Below are 19,293 nucleotides of genomic sequence, written 5' to 3'. Positions count from 1 at the left end.
AGTGATCAAATTAAGATCCTACATCTGTAGCATGTTCAGGTCAGGATGACACAGCCCCATGGTCTCACAGCTATATGGTATGCTTTCATGGCTAGAGCAACAGTGGGCTCTGCAGAAAACACACATCAGTGGTTTGTTAATGAGATGTGCTTCTCCCCAAGTGGACACTCACAGTCTCTGAAGTCCAGTGTACAGCTCCATGTCCACATCCTTCAGGGTCTGCAGGCCAGTCCAGTTCTCAATGTGTCTGAGACATAAAAGGGAAAGAACAGAAGACAGTCAGTAAAAGCAATTTTAAATATGTTTTGTTCCGTTGGTTTACGCATTTGAGTTTGGTTTTCCCTCGTAAGAAGGTCTACAATTCAGTTCAGTTGTGAACTTCATGTTTTTAGTCAGTCCCATCTGAGGACACTACAAGGCAAAACTGAACATTAATAGTAGTTTAGTCAAGATATGTGGGATACACTGTCTGGTAGAACAATTTTTTCGTGGATGTCCCCAAGTACGAGCACATTCACATGATTTACTGCTGGCTTAAATTATCTACAATGCAATTACATCCTGCGTAATGAGGGGACGTTTAATGAAAGCGAATTGCTGGAGGTCCCCGGAGTGTCTCCACAACACTGAACTAAAATCACTCTGGGTGCTCCATGCTGACTATTGCTGCTCTTGAACTGTACTAAAACTGACACTCAGCATTATTCTGGTAAGAGACATCCCCAAGAGCTGCGCGTTACCTTTGGGCCTGTTGAAATTGCAATACCACATTGTTTATGTATTGTGGGCACTTAGCTTTGTAAGACTCCAAATGAGTTCACGTTTTAAGGATTCATCACAGTGCCATGTCTCAAATTCGATCTGTCTCTTACTTCTCTCACTTCACTCTCTCTTCCATTACCTCGCTCTCATCTACCTGCTCAATCGGGCTGACTTTCATCCTTTCTTTTAACAGACACTCTTTTTAATAGATTTTTACACATTTGACACATTTTCACACAACAAGCACACCACACACATCCACCAGCACTCAAGCAGGTCAACAACATGCATTGCTGATCTCTGAGCCCAGGAAATTACATCCAGCCTCCATCTGTTACTAGCAACAGGTTTTGAAATTGTCTTAAAATATTTACATCAGCCATTCACATTTACCTGGGCCCATCTCCCTCTCTGGTCTGTTTATAATCAGTGCAGCATTCCATTGGTTCAGAGCAGGAAGACCATTCTAATCTCCCTGCTTCTCTTTCCATGTGATGCGTACATGTGGAACGACATCCTGGGCAGCTGCTGAGAAATGCTTTAGAACTCATCCTGATTGGTTAGCATGCATGAGCAGGCCCATGAATATGAGAGAGATCCGATGGCAGGTGAGATGTGAAATCTTGTCCAGGTGGCAGAGAGGTTATGTGCACAGCCAGGGCCACATGAGGCTAACGCTGGACCCATATATACTGGACAGTATAGCTGACCTGAGACTAGAAGCTGATGTGGGTGATCTCCACTGAAATCGTGCATGTGTACTAGATGTAGGCTACAGTATGTATTATGTAAACCACATTATGTACTGGCTGGTTCAAGCCCTGAATGCTGATTGGCTGACAGCTGTGGTATATTAGACCGTATACCACGGGTAAGACAAAACATCCATTTTTACTGCTCTAATTACGTGGGTAACCAGTTTAAAATAGCAATAAGGCACCTCGTGGGTTTGTGATATCCTCTACGGGATCGGTGTCCTCCCCACAGGACGGTTGAGATAACGTGCGCTAATGTGATTAGCATGACGTTTAAGTATATACTGCATAAAGTCACACATTCATTTATACAAATACATATATACTGTGTATCTTAACTGATGGACATTAAAACAGATACAATCTTAGTAAAGGAGAATATAAAAGAGATCAAATGTAGTGGAGAGTTAACATAGAAAATTACTGTGGCAATCCATTTGACATCCCCACTTTCTCAAAATGCAAATGTTTAAGACAGTGTGAGGTACAACAGCTATGCGCAAATTTAGAAGAAAAATACATTATCATCTTATATTCATGGGTGTTTTTCTGGCAATTCATGGTAAAGACAAAATATGAAGACTATCCTGCTCACATCTTGGTAAAACAGTGTTATGTAACCTAGCAACTCTGCTTTCCAGAGCAGTAAAGTGGGTCGTCGTTTGGAGAAGCAATGCAGAACAACAAATCCCTCGACAGAGGAACTATGGACACGCCATGTAAAACAAAACCAAAAGCTTTAGGACAATAACTATCTAGATGACGAAGGACAAAGAGAGGCAGACAACCGAGGAGAAGGAAAATCGCCTCACACGGACCAGAACCAATCAATACCCACAGAGATTAAAATCATAAGTAAAAAATGAAAGTTGGGGGAACGCTGGCTGATTGGCTGAGCTCATGTTAGACTCAGAATGAGGCCTGTCCTCCAGGGCCTAACTGAGTGATTGACTAATTGACTGATTGATCGATTCATCAATTGGCTGTCTAAACAGGCTATAATGAGTCTGCATGGGGCTCAGAGAGGGAGTGGCCAGAGAGCTCAATGCAGAGGCAGAGAAGGCTATTAACATAAACCTACTATACAGACAGCATAAAGTACCTCCTATCTTAGAATAGAATCTGTGTGGAGCGCAGTGTACCTCCTGTCTGACAATCATTGTGGAGTGGAGTGGCTCACACAGAACATTATGTGTTTATCAAACGTCAAACCAAATGTATTGTTAGTGTTAGTACAGTACAGTGCAGTACATTACAGTACAGTGCAGTACAGTGCAGTGCAGTACAGTACAGTGCAGTGCATTACAGTACAGTGCAGTACAGTGCAGTGCAGTGCAGTGCAGTGCAGTACATTACAGTGCCGTGCAGTACATTACAGTGCCGTGCAGTACATTACAGTACAGTGCAGTACATTACAGTGCCGTGCAGTACATTACAGTACAGTGCAGTGCATTACAGTACAGTGCAGTGCATTACAGTACAGTGCAGTGCGGTGCAGTGCAGTACATTACAGTGCAGTGCAGTGCAGTACATTACAGTACAGTACAGTGCAGTACATTACGGCACAGTGCAGTGCAGTGCAGTACAGGGGGAGTTGCAGTGGGGGAATAATTGGGTTGACAAGTACAGAGCAGCCCTCCTCTCCTCCACCATGGTGAGAGTAGGAGCTAGTGTTAACCAGGAGCACTAGGCTGACACAGTTGGATAATGTAGGTTTTGCATATTTCCATACCAAAATCACCCCCTGTGAGCAGATTGAACACTGCTACTTATAACTTTGGATAAAAAAGCATCCCTCACTTCAAAAATATTCAGACTAAAATCAGTCTTTGCCCCATAAATATGTAAATATTGCAGATTTTCTTTTGCAGTGTAGGCCTACCTCTGGTGCCGGGAGCCCACTGAGCAACAGCAGGAGTGAAGCACTGAACTAAGACCTGACCAGCCAAGCGCTAATGACAAAGTGAAAATTCCTCAGTTGAATACATTCTGTTTTTCTCATGCCTTATACAGTATTTATAGAATAGTGATTATTTGGATTCCTTAGGTCACCTCTTTGGAAGAACAATATAATGCGGGTTTTCTTTATTATACTTCGCACAAGTTCAATCATTCACTCAAATGTATTTACAAAGCCCTTTTTACATCAGCAAAAGTGCTATACAGAAAGGCAGCCTAAAAACCCAAAACAGCAAATGTAATGAATGCAATTATATAAACCAATGGAACATTTATCTCTACATGGGTTAGGATTTGTAGAAAAATCTGCTTTACTATTTGCTCAAAGAGCTATCAGGTACTGCATTGTAGGGAGAGAACTCAATGCCACTGTCAATCAGTTAGGCACGACGGGGGACGTGATCCGAACCAAATGGGTGAACCGGAGAGCCTATTTCACCAAAAACGTTCTCTCCTGACAGACTTTAAAACAGTATGCTGAGGCGCCGCTGTCTGTCCCAAAGCTGCGACCCCATCTTCTGATGGTGAGGAATACAGTAACACACTCAGGCAGCATTGAATAGCTGCAGGTTTGATGGTACCACCCATTGTGACAGACTCATTTAAAGCACGGAAAAGCACAGAGCCTACGGCTTTCTGTGTGACTGGGGCGATGACCCAGCTGGAGGATGGGAATTTTACCCTCTGACTGTGGTTCAAATGGCAACATATGCCCTATATAGTGCACTACCCATACGGCTCTGGTCAAAAGTAGTGTACTAAATAGGGCAGAAAGCTCCATTTTGGATGCACTTTCTCTCCCCTGAACTTGCCAGTGGGTTAGACTCTCTCCCACTCACACTGTTGTGCTGCAAAGCCAAAAGCAAAGATACATCTGCATGAGACCCACCTACATAAGTGGAGCCAAAAAAGGATGAACAAAATAATTTCCTACCTTCTCAGAAGTTTACCTCTGCGAACACTGGAACAAACCCATTCAGTTTTATTGAGGCTGTCAGCTGACACGGATTCATTACTCCATTGTATCACCACCGCGTGAGAGAAGTGCAAAATCACAACTGCCTCATCGCTTGAAATGGAATAGAAACAAATCTATACATAAATAACACAGGGGATATTTGCATCTCGCTTTTATCGCAGCACTGCAGTGTCAATTTCCTCTACATGGTTATATAGTACAGGAGCTAGCACTGCTGACTCTACAAGTCATTTAGACTACCTAACTACTATAAACACCGAAACAGTAATATCCTGATCTAACTTTGATGTGTCGTGTCACTTTAAAATTAGAATCCAGATACAATCATTTACACATCATGACCACCATGTGCCATGTGTGACTGTTAATGTGTGACTGTCATCATCCTATCAGTCTGAAGGCATATATATATATAAATATGAGAGAGAGAGAGAGAGAGAGAGAGAGAGAGAGAGAGAGAGAGAGAGAGAGAGAGAGAGAGAGAGAGAGAGAGAGAGAGAGAGAGAGAGAGAGAATATTGAACCACTGATCAGGTGACAACCACATGACATAGAGACTCCAGTGTTAACAACTAGCAAAATCAAATACAACAGCGGTCTTCACAATTCACTGGCTTAGCAGATGCAACATATGTCTACGTAAGCTGTGCAGCCATTATTTCAGCATCTGTAACCGAACATTCACCCCAGTCCAGATCCATTGATTTGTTGATGTCTCTGTGCTGTTGAGAACGAGAACACTGTCTCCGTGTGCTTTCTCATTAGGCCTTAGTCATTGGTGATGATCGGTGGTCTGTTTGGAGGTGGCAGAACTCTCTCAGGAGGCAGCCAGTGCTGTGCTCTCCCTTCTCTCAACTCATCTAATGTATTCATCCTCATGTCACCCAGCCATGTCTTTGAATGAGGCTCTCTCTTGTGTTGTTTTGTGTCTCTTTGCAATGAAATACAATTTGCATGTGTATTATGGAATCGTATTATTATGGAATTGGAATTTTTTATTAGGATGGGAAAAAAACAAGAGATTCTATTCAAAGACCTTCAAAACCATACAGCTGCTACATGTGAAAACAAATGTTTCTAGCTACTATATGTGAATAAGATAGATTTTGCCATTTGAATACAAATTATATGTACGTATATGTGCAGTGTGAACCGTTAGGCTACATATTGAATGTGTGGAGGGCGTTGTCATGGAAATGCAGCTTTTGTTAGAATATTAATACAGACTAATGTATATTTTAAAATGCACCAGACACATAGACATTGAGTGGTCTGTTGAATATAAAAAGCAATTTGGATTAGTTTATGCATTTTGGAAAAGGTTGAGTGAGGAATAAAGCTCCACACTCCCATTATAAAGTTACAATACCCTAGAAAACACAGAACATAGGAGTGTGTCTCTGTGACTCCACTCACAACTGCATTTTAATTACACATACAAAATAATAGTTTCTGTTCCAAAACCTAATTATGCAGTGGCATTTAATCTAAATCAACTAGGAGAAAGGAACATTTATATGCGCTCTATTTTTAGGGGCTATTCTTTATACTCAAAGTCATAATAAGTGCGAATGTTTGCAATTCTTTAATCTTACAATTAGTCTAAATAAACCCGGTATACTGTGTACTTGGTTAACTGCAGACAATTTTGGTTAAAAAAAACAACAACAGATTAGTCCACTTCAATTTTCTAATCTCTTTGAAATAATCCTGTCAGAATGTAAAGTGATAGTGTGTGCGTATGTGTAATTACCTAGCTGCATGGTTCAGGGGCCAGGACGACAGCTCTGGCCTTGATGAAGGTGTGTATAACACCCTGCTAGAATCTGATTTAACCATCCCCCATTTCTCCATCTTGGAGTCAGCATTTCTGCTAATATTTTACCTGCAGCTCTCAAAGCGTCAATCAGATCAGGGTATAGCATGCTGCATGGAGCTGCTGGGTTTTCTGAAGGAACTGAAGATCACAATACTGTATCCTCCTGGCACCGGTCCAGAAGTGTTGCCCTGCCTGCATGCTGATGGCTGATGGCTGAGCTGCCACTCTACTCCGCCGCTCCTCTTAATGGAAGCAATGAAACCCAGCTTTAAGGGCTCCCATCTGGAAGCCATGATAAATAGTTTGGTGGGAGAGATGCAAGCCAAGTTTTTTTCCCAACGTGGCTGGAGTTGTGATACGTACGGTATATGCTAGAAGTTTACAGCAGTGTGATTTAGTTGCAATGAGTTATGTACACTATATTTCTGCTTCCTCTTTGTCTCTCTTTACAAAGATTTTCATCATACAGTACTATATATATATTCATTTATGGAAATGTAAGAGAATTTCTTACTCAGCTTACTGAACTGTGTAGCTCTGCTAAATATGTATGTAGTATTTCAAGGGTTTTACGTCTCCTCTTAACCTGTCATATTGTTACTATTATGGTCTCCCAGACAAGGCAGCTAATGGTCCTTTAGGATCACAGTATTTTTCTGTGAAAAGCACAAACCCTACCGCTCTTTATCTTTGGGTTTTAATAGGGTGATATATACAAGGTATAAACCTTATATAGAATAATGGACGTGGCAGTGTGGGTTTTGACAATGCCATAATTTATGACTTCAAGTAGATTTCCTGGTATCAAATTAAACATTGATGGAGATTTTTGAATTATTCTTCCTACTTCTAAGGCATAAAGTTGCTTTCAATTCATCTCTGTTTGATATACATGCATAATAAAGTATTCTTGTTTATATTATTGTTAGTAAGAGTACTCTAGATTTTTATCTTAACCTGGAACTGGGCGTGCTATGCATCGTAAGTTCCAGCTTTATTCAGAACCTACTCCCGTTTATCTAGTATTAAAAAAGTACTAAAATAGAGAGAGTAGTCCTGTAAATTTACAAGGTGTGAAATTGCCTCAGCATGCATAGAAAGAGCTTCTAACTCTCCCTAATCCTCACACACAGACAGGGCTGTTATTCAATCAGCCAAAGCATTATTTACACTTTATTTACTCCATATCAACAGTTTTACAACCGGATTTTACTATCATATCGTTTAGCTTGAATGCTTTGAGTATGTAGTAAGTTACAAGCTCACTGCTGAAACAATAATACAAGGACCTCAGACAGTGTTTGGGGGGCACAAGTCAAGCAAAGAATCACTTGCATGTAAACAACACAAAAGTAGAAATAGGCAAAAGTAGAAGTAGCCATGAATGACTGTATCGGTGACCCTGAAAATAGGGTCACTTTCATGAATTTCATGACCAGGTTAAAGCCTATCAATGTGCCAGTTTTGCCAGCTGGTGGAATATATAGTGACATTACAAATGCACTCATTGAACATACAACTTAAAACACCTCCACAGCTGCTGTATGCTGTGGCAGGGATAAAATCAAATCCATTTTTTTTGTCACATGCGCCGACTACAACAGGTGTAATCCTTACAGTAAAAAACTTACTTACTTAACCAACAATGCAGTTTTAAGAAAAAAAATACCTAAAGAAATAAAAAAAAATACAAATTTGGACCTAGAGTTGGTTATCCGGTACCGCTTGCCGTGCGTTAGCAGAGAGAACAGTCTACTGTATGACTAGGGTGGCTGGAGTCTTTGACCATTTTTAGGGCCTTTCTCTGTCAACCTGCCTGGTATAGAGGTCCTGGATGGCAGGAAGCTTGGCCCCAGTGACGTACTGGGCCGTACGCTCAACCCTCTGTAGTCCCTTGCAGTCGGAGGCCGAGCATTTGCCATACCAGGTAGTGATGCAACCAGTCAGGATGCTCTCGATGGTGTAGCTGTAGAACCTTTTGAGGATCTATGGGACCCATGCCAAATCTTTTCTTGAAGCTCTCAACCTGCTCCACTACAGCCCCGTCAATAAGAATGGGGGCGTGCTTGGTCCTCCTTTTCCTGTAGTTCACAATCGTCTCCTTTGTCTTGATTACGTTGAGGGAGAGGTTGCTGTCCTGCCAGGTCTCTGATCTCCTCCCTATAGGCTGTCTCGTCATTGTCGGTGATCAGGCCTACCACTGTTGTGTCATCGACAAACTTAAATGATGGTGTTGGAGTCGTGTCTGTCCATGCAGTCATGAGTGAACAGGGAGTACAGGAGGAGACTGAGCATGCATCCCTGAGGGGTCCCCGTGTTGAGGATCAGCATGGCGGATGTGTTGTTACCTACCCTTTCCACCTGGGGGCGACCCGTCAGGAAGTCCAGGATCCAGTTGCAGAGGGAGGTGTTTAGTCCCAGGGTCCTTAGCTTAGTGATTAGCTTTGAGGGCACTATGGTGTGGAATGCTGAGATATAGTCAATGAATAGAATTATCACATAGGTGATCCTTTTGTCCAGGTGGGAAAGGGCAGTGTGAAGTGCAATAGAGATTGCATCATCTGTGGATCTTTTGGGGCAGTATGTAAATTGTGGTGGGTCTAGGGTTTCTGGGATAATGGTGTTGATGTGAGCCATGACCACTTCATGGCTACTGACGTGAGTGCTACGGGTCAGTAGTCAATTAGGCAGGTTACCTTAGTGTCCTTGAGCACAGGGACTATAATGGTCTGCTTGAAACATGTTGGTATTACAGACTCAGAGAGGTTGAAAATGTCAGTGAAGACACTTGCCAGTTGGTCAGTGCATGATCTGAGTACACGTCCTGGTCATCCGTCTGGCCCTGCGGCCTTGTGAATGTTGACCTGTTTAAAGGTCTTACTCACATCGGCTACGGAGAGCTTGATCACAGTCGTCCGGAACAGCTGATGCTGTCATGCGTGCTTCAGTTTTACTTGCCTCGAAGCGAGCATAGAAGTTATTTAGCTCGTCTGGTAGGCTTGTGTCACTGGGAAGCTCGCGGCTGTGCTTCCCTTTGTAGTCTGTAATAATTTGCAAGCCCTGCCACATCCGACAAGTGTCGGATCTGGTGTAGTAGGATTCAATATTAGTCCTGTATTGACGCTTTGCCTGTTTGATGGTTCATTGGAGGGCATAGCGGGATTTCTTATAAGCTTTCGGGTTAGAGTCCCGCTCCTTGAAAGTGGCAGGTCTACCCTTTAGCTCAGTGCGGATGTTGCCTGTAATCCATGGCTTCTGGTTGGGGTATGTACGGTCACTGGGGGAAGGACGTCATCGATGGACTTATTGATGAAGCCAGTGACTGATGTTGTGTACTCCTCAATGCCATTGGAAGAATCCCGGAACATATTCCAGTCTGTGCTAGCAAAACAGTCCTGTAGCTTATTATCTGCTTCATCTGCCCACTTTCTTATTGACCGAGTCAATGGTGCTTCCTGCTTTAGATTTTGTTTGTAAGCAGGAATCAGGAGGATAGAATTATGGTCAGATTTGCCAAATGGAGGGCGAAGGAGAGCTTTTTACGTCTCTGTGTGTGGAGTAAAGGTGTAACATTATGGTAGAAATTAGGTAAAACTGATTTGAGTTTTCCTGCATTAAAGTCCCCGGCCACCAGGAGCACGGACTCTGGGTGAACGTTTTCCTGTTTACTTATGACCGTATACAGCTCATTGAGTGCGGTCTTAGTGCCAGCATCGGTTTGTGGTGGTATGTAGACAGCTACAAAAATTACAGATAAAACCTATCTTGGTAAATAGTGTGGTCTACAGCTTATCATGAGATACTCTACCTCAGGCGAGCAAAAACTTGAGACTTCCTTAGATTTTGTGTTCCAGCTGTTGTTTACAAATATACATAGCCCGCCACCCCTTGTCTTACCGGAGGTTGCTGTTCTATCCTGCCGAAAAAACTTAAATCCCACCAGCTGTATGTTATTCCTGTCGTCGTTCTACCATGACTCTGTGAAACACAAGATATTGCAGTTTTTAATGTCCCGTTGGTAGGATATACGTGATAGTAGTTACTTATTTTATTATCGATTGATTGATTGAACGTTGGCTAATAGGACCGACGGTAAAGGTAGATTACCCTCTCAGCGACGGATCCTAACAAGGCACCCGGATCTTCGTTCACTATACCTCTGTCTCTTTCTCATGCAAATTACGGGGATGAGGGCCTTGTAAATCCTTCCCATTTTTTTCGTTGAAGAAAAAGTATTCCTCCAGTATGGGGTGAGTAATCGCTGTCCTGATATCTAGAAGCTCTTTTCGGTCTTAAGACAGAAACATTACGTACAAAATAACTTACAAATAACGCGAAAAAAACATACACAATAGCACAATTCGTTACTGGATCGTAAAACGGCAGACATCTCCTTTGGCGCCATTGCAATGTCCCAAGTCATTTAATCTCAGCAGATACAGAAGGGTTCCTGGAGCTGGTGTCCTTCTGGCCAGTAAAAGCCATGTTGCAGCAAAACATTTTTTATATTAATGCTAAACCCAATTATCATTTGGGTCTGTAAAATCAAAGTACAGCATGTGTAAACGCAGCACTCGTTAGCATATGATTGTTTGATCCTCATTAGGAGCACAAGGCCTCCTAAAGCAGTTCAACTAATTGTAATAATGTCATAGGCCTACATATGCAGAGAAGTAACTCATTCAGCTTTCTCCTTATGCCACAGAGGGGTGTAGTCATACAGCCTAAGCTCCTCTATCTTTAATGTGACTGTGATGTGATACTGTGGAATCACAAGAGTTCAAACATGGACGCTTTGTTTCCAATAAGTGTATAACACCATCAATTGGAGTATTTCTAATGATTTATGTCTGTATAAAGGAATCTGACCTGTCTACATGCCTTCCTACATTCATCCAGGCACCAGACTAGATGGCAAAATAATGTGAAAATAGCCCATACAAAGACTAAAAACAATTCAACTAAAACATTTTAAAAATTCACAAATCTTAGTGAATTGGTTTTGTTGAACAAAACTGATGAGGCAGAAAAAAACATCCACAGGCCCACAGTAATCTGAACACACTATACCAGGTGGCAGCTCTCATTTTGTCCAATCCACACACACACACACACACACACACACACACACACACACACACACACACACACACACACACACACACACACACACACACACACACACACACACACACACACACACACACACACACACACACACACACATTCCCCCAGTCTGATCCGACTGGACTGCTGCCCCTGGTAACTAGCCACTGATTTTCATATCATCCAAATACAGAAAAAACATTGGCAGAGGAAGGAAGCTTAATGCAAATATCTTTGTTTTCCAACCTCTAAATTGAGCCTGGTGGGATAAACTGCACTGATGCAATGAGGACCCAATCATCAATTGAGATTAGTGGAGTTCTTGGGGATGGCTAGAGCTATGACACATTATATACAGTCATTTTCATCCAGTGACTTCCACTCAGTGCTAAAAGCCCTCAGAAAATGGAGTGAAATGACAGTGATTAATGTGTTGCTAGCGTCCTCAGCTGAGGATCTCTACAGAGAACTGGGGTAGACGAACCAATAACGTGTGTGTGGGGAAATGATGAGCCGGAAATCATGGAAATGATGAGCCGCCAGTTGGCCCTCAGAACGTTCTGAGGCAGGCAGTGACCCAAACTCAAAATGGAAACAGGAGGCCACTTTAGTCCACCTTTTACCAATCAGCTCAAACCCGTCAGCCAATCTGATGCGGTTGTCCCTCCCCTCCCCTCTCCTCATCCCTCACTGCCAATCCCTAACAAGGGATCCATGCCTTCGATAACATCTTAAAAAGAGCAGGGTGACATACAGGAAAGTGGCTATACACTACCATAACAGATGATAAATACCACATCCACTTGAGAGGGGAAAGCATGAGAGCGGATGAGTCATGAAAGCACATTTGACATCCGTGAGAGGCAGGAGAACTCACACCCACCGCCACTGACGATCCAGGCACCATGTGACACCTGCACACATGGAGAGGGCATGTTGAAATACAGTATGTCTGGCTGACTGGCTGGCTGTGACTGACTGACTGGCTGGCTTGCTGGCTGGCCTGGAGTATGTGATTGATAATCACCCTGGGCTGAGGCTGGCTCATAAGTCACTGCAGTGATTGAAGGTGCCGTCCCAAAGTGAGGGTGCTTTTAAATGATTGATTGCACTCTGGACTAACAAGAGGATCTAGTCAGCACTGTAGAGGCTTAGGCATGATTGACGGCTCCCGTCGCTGCAACCCCCCCCCACACACCAACGTGACCCCCACTCCATTAGCTAACACTGTGAATATGCCAGCAGCATTTACTCTTGACAGTGCAGTTACTGTAGTCAGCCTCTGTGAAGGTGAGCATAGAGCAGGGATCATCAACTAGATTCAGCCGAGGGACGATTTTATTCTTGAGAGGATGTTTGGGGGGGCCGGAACATAATTACTAATAATTTGTAGACTGCAAATGAAAAAGCCCAAACAGATATAATATTTGACTAAAATAGAATAATTTCAAGCCTTGCTTACATTTGTATACAATCAAGGTTCTCTCTATTATGCGTGGGAATACTTGGGAACAGACTTACAAAATAAAAATGTCCTGGTGTTTTTCCAGTCTTTTCTGACCCTGGCATAGAGAATCAGAAGATGTCTCATTATCAGTACTAATGCATCACTATTCAAAGGCCACCTGAGCCCTACAAGCTCACCAGGTACAGTAACACATGCATAAGCACATACACACCACCACACACATGCACCCACACACACATGCACATACACACACACACGGTATCTGCAGTTCTGCAGGTAACATATACAATATAAACGATAGAGATGTAGAATGCTCAAGAACTGCCTTCGATTAACCTATAGGCTGTGCTTTGATTCACATCTAAATGGAAGTACCACAGACATAGTCATTGGAATATCACAGTATATTTTATGAGTGGTGTTATGAGGGCTTTGTTGTTAAGAAACTCTTCTTTCCAGCTCTTTGTTCTTTAACATGTTTTTAAGCAGGCATCGCCTTTGTTCCTCTGCCCCGCAGTCGTCTCAATGTTGCCTCTAAAGGGGCGCGTTGAAGGAGGGGGTATTTCTCCCCTCAAAGGGATTAAGCTACTTTGAAAGGGTTATCTTGAGGCTTGAAAGGAAGGGAGCAGTGTGAGGAAAATAAGAGGTATGTGTCTGAGATATGATGAGAGAATGTTGTGAGGATAAAACAACAGGGAGGGATTACTATGATCAGGGGAGGAAGAGCCGATATGTGACTAATAATGGACAGACTGGCAATGGATAAGACCAGGGAACTCTCTCCGTCCTCTCCTGGGCAAGCATCATTGGGCGATTCCACGCCAGCAGGAGCAGATTATCCTGGCAATTGCAGACTGGTATCACAGATTATCCTGGCAAATCTCACATAGAAACTTCATTGGGAGGAAGGGTGTTTTAAATGCTTTATACATTTGTATCACAAACCATTTGTGAGAAAATCATGATGAAAGTGGCCATTTTATGCGCTTTTTAGACCTGTTCAGACCCTATGATCTGTGAAACGTACATGATACAGACAACACCTTGTTGTCATTATAGTCCTTATAGGGTTTTTAACATATGGAGTATGATTCTGAAACACAAAATGTTCACATTAATATATTCAACATTAAAGATATTAATATAATATCTCAAAACCACCATTTTTGATGTTGTTCATTTTAGGACATATTGTTTGGAACAATACAGTATATTCCACAAGTACATACCATTTCCAGTGGGCTCTCTGCTAATTCTGAAGTTATGATACATTTTATGGGCACCACCAACACAGTGAATGGGAAAATGCATTTAAAGGGAACTCTCACTGCTGGTGATTTGCTGAATGTGCAATCTTAAAGGAGGGCTGTGATTGGTTAATGACCTATAATGTCAATTTATATGTATAAAATGGGTCATATCATTAAAAGTACGAGAGAACCCACTCTGGAAATATGATGTGTTTGAAGAGTATATTGTTAGAAATAATATGTCTAAAAATAAGCTAATTGCCAGAACAATCTGATACCCCAAATTCCGGTCCCGCTTGCATGGAATCGCCCCATAGCATTGTGTTGAAAAATCCCCTTCAGAACACAACAGGAAATATGGTAGTGTTTCATAAAGCCCAAAAACTCTTGAGCAGTTTTCATAGTACCGCTGTTCTTTTTATGCAGTGCATTCAACACACCAGCATACACCAGCAGCATTTCATACAAACTGATAGAAATTCAAGATACGACAGCTCTGTATATTTAGCGGCAGATAAGTAATTTGGTGTTCTGAAGCACTGACCCCTCCGCCTCACTCAGAGCACAGGGGCTGAGGATGACACACATTAGGACAAAAACCATCTACCCTACTCTCTACCTCTCCTCCACTCATATAAGACAAGCATGGCATGTCTGTCAATACAACGGACAGAAATAACCCTGGCCTCATGAATAGATGAATAATTCAACAGGGGTCTGCCCTCTCTGTACAAAGGCACCCCTAGGAGGGGATAGGCAGCCACCTGGGAGGGGCTGCGAGGGGCGGCAGGGAGAGGTGAGCTGGGATCTGGGATCACTATCCTCCCTTCAGACTCTCTATGTGCAGACATGAGACATGTTTCCATTTCCTCAGTGCCTATTCTCAACATAGTGGAACCTCAGACGTTCAGGTTAGTCAAGATCTATGAAAAGGAAACAGCCCACACACAACAGCCCACACACAACATTACAATCATAATTCATAGAGATTTACAATTGCAGCAATACTTTTTCCTAGATATGTGCGGTAGCACCATATCATTTCTAGAAACTAAACAAATTATATGTAGATGCCCTGAAACAGGACCAGTTTATTACTAATCTTCCGTTTTAACATAAAACATGGCGGTGTGTGTACAGCTGTAAGATCTTAATTTGATCACTCTTTTGTTGCATCGCGGGAAATGCAGATGAGCTTCGTGATTTACATAAATTCACTGAAAACCCACACTAACAGTATTTGACTTTTCTTGTAGCCTAACTTTGGCCAGCTAACCACCATTCAAGCAACATTATGATTTAAACATTCAAATCCTGTTGCTTATTTTGCTGTGACAATATAGGTCAAATTAAAATCCTACATACATTATGTATGTGGCAGCCCATCTAAGGGGGCGCAAAGTACATGAAGATGGGTGGGGGGTGGTCTGGAGGGGGGCTAGGCCCCCTGTCTGTAAATTGGAGAACAGCTTTTTCCTGTAATCTGGAGCCATAATCATTATGCTTAAATATATGTTAAAAAAATTAAAAAAATATTTAAAAAAAGTTGAGCTGTCTGTATCCTCATGACTGGTGGTGCTTTAAAGACAGTAAATATGCTTCTCTGCATCTCTGCTAAAATCTGGGTAAAATATTTAAAGGAATGTGAGTCTTATTCATTACATTTTGTAATTGCTTGCTTTTTCTAAAGTCTACCAACCTTGCCAGCCGGCATGCCAGTTAAGATAGACAACCTAACTACTCTAACTTGATTGATAGCCTGAAATGGCATCTTGGTAGCTAGTTATGAGGTTAGGAACCTATCTGGGCTAGCTAAAGTCAGCTTCATAAAATGTCTAGGTGGCTAGTAGTATTACTGTGCCCCCTATGTGCCCCCTATGGGCATGATGCCACTGTGCTGGATGATCCTTTTACTTTGAAGAATTTAATTAGGTAGAGGGTTAGATAGATCTGCAGGGATAGTATAGCACTGAGCAGGGATAACCTCTCTTAGGGGTATTGGTACAGTGTGTGCACTGCAGAAAGGGAAGGGGGGGGGGTGGCTTTGTGAATTTGTGTGCTGACTGAGAATGAGGGCAGGAGCAGTGCTGAATCCTCCATCCTCTCTCTCAATAGACCTACTATCAGCATACCTTCCTCTGGAGTATGTAAAAGAGCTTTTTCCACCAGGCAGGCGCAGCCATGATCATGGCTTGAATTCAATCTCTACACTACCACAGCCCTGCAATGTATGCCGCTGCTGCTTCTGCTTCCGCTGCCCACACATTTCTCATTGCAAAATGTATTGACAGACGGTACTGTTAGGTCTGGTATTCAGCATCCACTGGGAAGTGGTAATGAACACTGATCACACAATGTCCAAAACCCTCAGTGGGTTAGACGCAGAAAGAGAACCATGGCACGGTTTGGATAGACATTCTTTGTAGGTGTCACCTATTTTATCACCAGTTTCCGGATCTGCATACTAGAATTTGATATGGTTATCATACTAAAAACAATATTACAAAAATAGTATACATGCACTAACACATGCAAACACAAGCAGGCAGGCATACACCACACACACGTACACCAGTGACGGTCGATGCCATTTAAGATTAGGGAGTATTATATCTTTTTTATGAGCATGGCCTTATTTATATTACATGATATTGGATGTCTGTCATTCATATTCCATTCACCCAGCTCAATGTAACATTGATAGGTAGGTCCCTCCCCGTTTTTTTCTGTTTGCTTACGTTTAAGAAATGTTTTGCAACAGAATCGGAGGTATGAATACACCCCTGAACACCCGCACACACAATTCACTTTCATAGCAGCCACATACAGCATATGCTACCTGTCCTTCTCACCCTTTCCCTTCGCTTGTGGACTTCAGTGCATAACTGCCAACCGCTAACCGCTACACAGCCGACATTGTTGTCACCATATTAATGGTATAGTCAACAAATTAGAACTAACGCATTAGTAACCCCCACAATCCAACCCATGTGTACAATCACGCAGTACAGTGTACAGCAAGCAGTTTAGCAGTTACACTGGCAGACTCCGGTAAAATAATAATAATATAATATAAATAAAATACAAATTAATTCGAAGAATTGCTGTGTTGCATAGCCTTAGCCAGCTAGCTAACATCAATATCATTCCTCCCTGTTTGTGTCAGGTTGTTCAGTATGCTAAATTAGCTGCATTATCTTTGAAGAAATACATTTGTTAAAAGTTGTTCAAATAATCTTTTTCTCTCTTTGGGTCAACCACTCAACATTTACATTTTAGTCATTTAGCAGACGCTCTTATCCAGAGCGACTTACAGTAGAGTGCATACATTTTATTACATTTTTTTACATACTGAGACAAGGATATCCCTACCAGCCAAACCCTCCCTAACGACGCTATGCCAATTGTGCGTCGCCCCACGGACCTCCCGGTTGCGACAGAGCCTGGGCGCGAACCCAGCCCAGCCTGGGCGCGAACCCAGAGACTCTGGTGGCGCAGCTAGCACCCTAGACCACTGCGCCACCCGGGAGACAAATGTTATGTACTGCAGTGCTAGCAAGCTGTAGCGTGTCATAATTACTTTGTAAGTCTATGAAAGGGGGTGAGAACCCTGAGCCTCCTAGGTTTTGTATTGAAGTCAATGCGCCCAGATGAGGACGGAAAATAGCTGTCCTCTGGCTAAAGCATGGTGCTACCCTAGAGGGTGCTGTTGAGGCTACTGTAGCACTTCATTGCAAATAAGTGTATTTTAATGAGTTATTTGGTGACATGTTAATATATTTAGTATTGTTTTACCTAAAAGGATGTTTTATGAAAATCATTAGGATGATCCTCCCCTTCCTCCACTGACACACACAGTTTAGTAAAATATCTAAGAAATCAGCATAATCTGATACTAGAGTGTTTTGAACAGCGCTCTACTACGTCTGGATTAGCCCTTATCCAAGCATGAACACCTTTCCAGGGGATTTTACAAGCTGAGCTCCGCATTAGGGGAAACAGCGCTACTGGCCGGAGAAGAGGAGCTCCAGCGTAGTGTTAAAAGAAATCATTGTACATACTCTGCTGTTCTGTCACACGTTCAATGATGTCTGATGGAAATAAAGCAGTGTTCGTTATTTGAAGTAACGTCTTTGTTGTTGTAATATCGCAAAAGGACTTGGCAGTTTTACCGCTACGGATGCCAACGTCAAATTATTGGTGACTTTTTTTTTGCAATTTGGTGAAGCCTTAAGGGGTCTGGGGCACTGGGTGCTCTCCCTTTCCAATGAATAGGCCAATAGAAAGGTGTGATTACATCATAACCTCCATTTTCTCATGTATTGCTTTATCGGTCAGTCACACATCCAGACTCTGCTCAGCCAAATAGATTTTAATGCACTTTGAACTGATCACACATTTGATAAGATATTAGTCTACAGATGGTGCCTCTACTTGGTGAAACCTGTTACAGGGGAATGGAGGAAAGCTATACAAAACGTAATAGGAAATCCTTTCATTTGCATACATTAACAGTCATATAGAATAATGAGAACCTAGTGTAATGTTGCTTGTGCTGTGGCTGTTATTGCATTATAATGACTCACAGTCTGAAATATAATCACTACTCTTAAATGTAATATATTGTATTTTTTAGGTTTGAAACACTTAAAAAGTCATTTAAATTGCAATCCAATTAGGCCTACCAGTCTCAAACATCCCATTGGGTGACACAGTTGTAATTATTTGGGAAACGGTAACCGTACAGCGCTCTCAGAGTTTCCAAAGCAATTACGAATTAATTAAAACAAGATATCCTGACGAATTTGTGATGAGTGAACTTGAACTAAATATTCATTGTTGATGTGCTGCACCCATATCAATTTTAAAACCTTAATTAAGGTAAATTACTGTTAAATAATTCTAAATCATCACTTAATGACTTGACATGCCAGTACAATTGGAAGAAGTAAAAAAAATACCTTGGGTAAACCACTCTACAAACAGACAACAGAGTTATGAATATTGTAAAAACAAAACGCAGACTCGCAAAGGAGAGCAACTGCACAAAGACCTTTCAAACTTTTCAAAGCAGGGAAACAGAAGTACAGAAGTACAGAACGGCTTGCTGATTGTCGACAGTGACACCAGCTGTGGTCACACATACAGCACATTAAGGTCCTTTTGAAAGAGAGGTAAAGTAGCTAAATTAAATTA

General features: G+C 42.1%; 1 protein-coding gene across 4 annotated transcripts in view; it reads right to left on the bottom strand.

Annotated features, from left to right (window-relative positions):
- ntrk3a (neurotrophic tyrosine kinase, receptor, type 3a) overlaps window positions 1-19,293 on the bottom strand; it is a 263,032-nt gene that overhangs the window by 230,289 nt on the left and 13,450 nt on the right. For all 4 annotated transcript variants that reach the window (XM_055934471.1, XM_055934470.1, XM_055934472.1 and 1 more), the window contains exon 2: window positions 173-247. In XM_055934471.1, coding sequence (XP_055790446.1) covers window positions 173-247 — 75 coding nt within the window. The remainder of the gene's footprint in view (window positions 1-172; window positions 248-19,293) is intronic.

The sequence above is a fragment of the Salvelinus fontinalis genome, chromosome 9 (assembly GCF_029448725.1).
Source record: "Salvelinus fontinalis isolate EN_2023a chromosome 9, ASM2944872v1, whole genome shotgun sequence".
Classification (NCBI taxonomy): domain Eukaryota; kingdom Metazoa; phylum Chordata; class Actinopteri; order Salmoniformes; family Salmonidae; genus Salvelinus; species Salvelinus fontinalis.
Note: the sequence above shows the minus strand (reverse complement) of the source record. Positions and strands in the feature narration are given on the sequence as shown.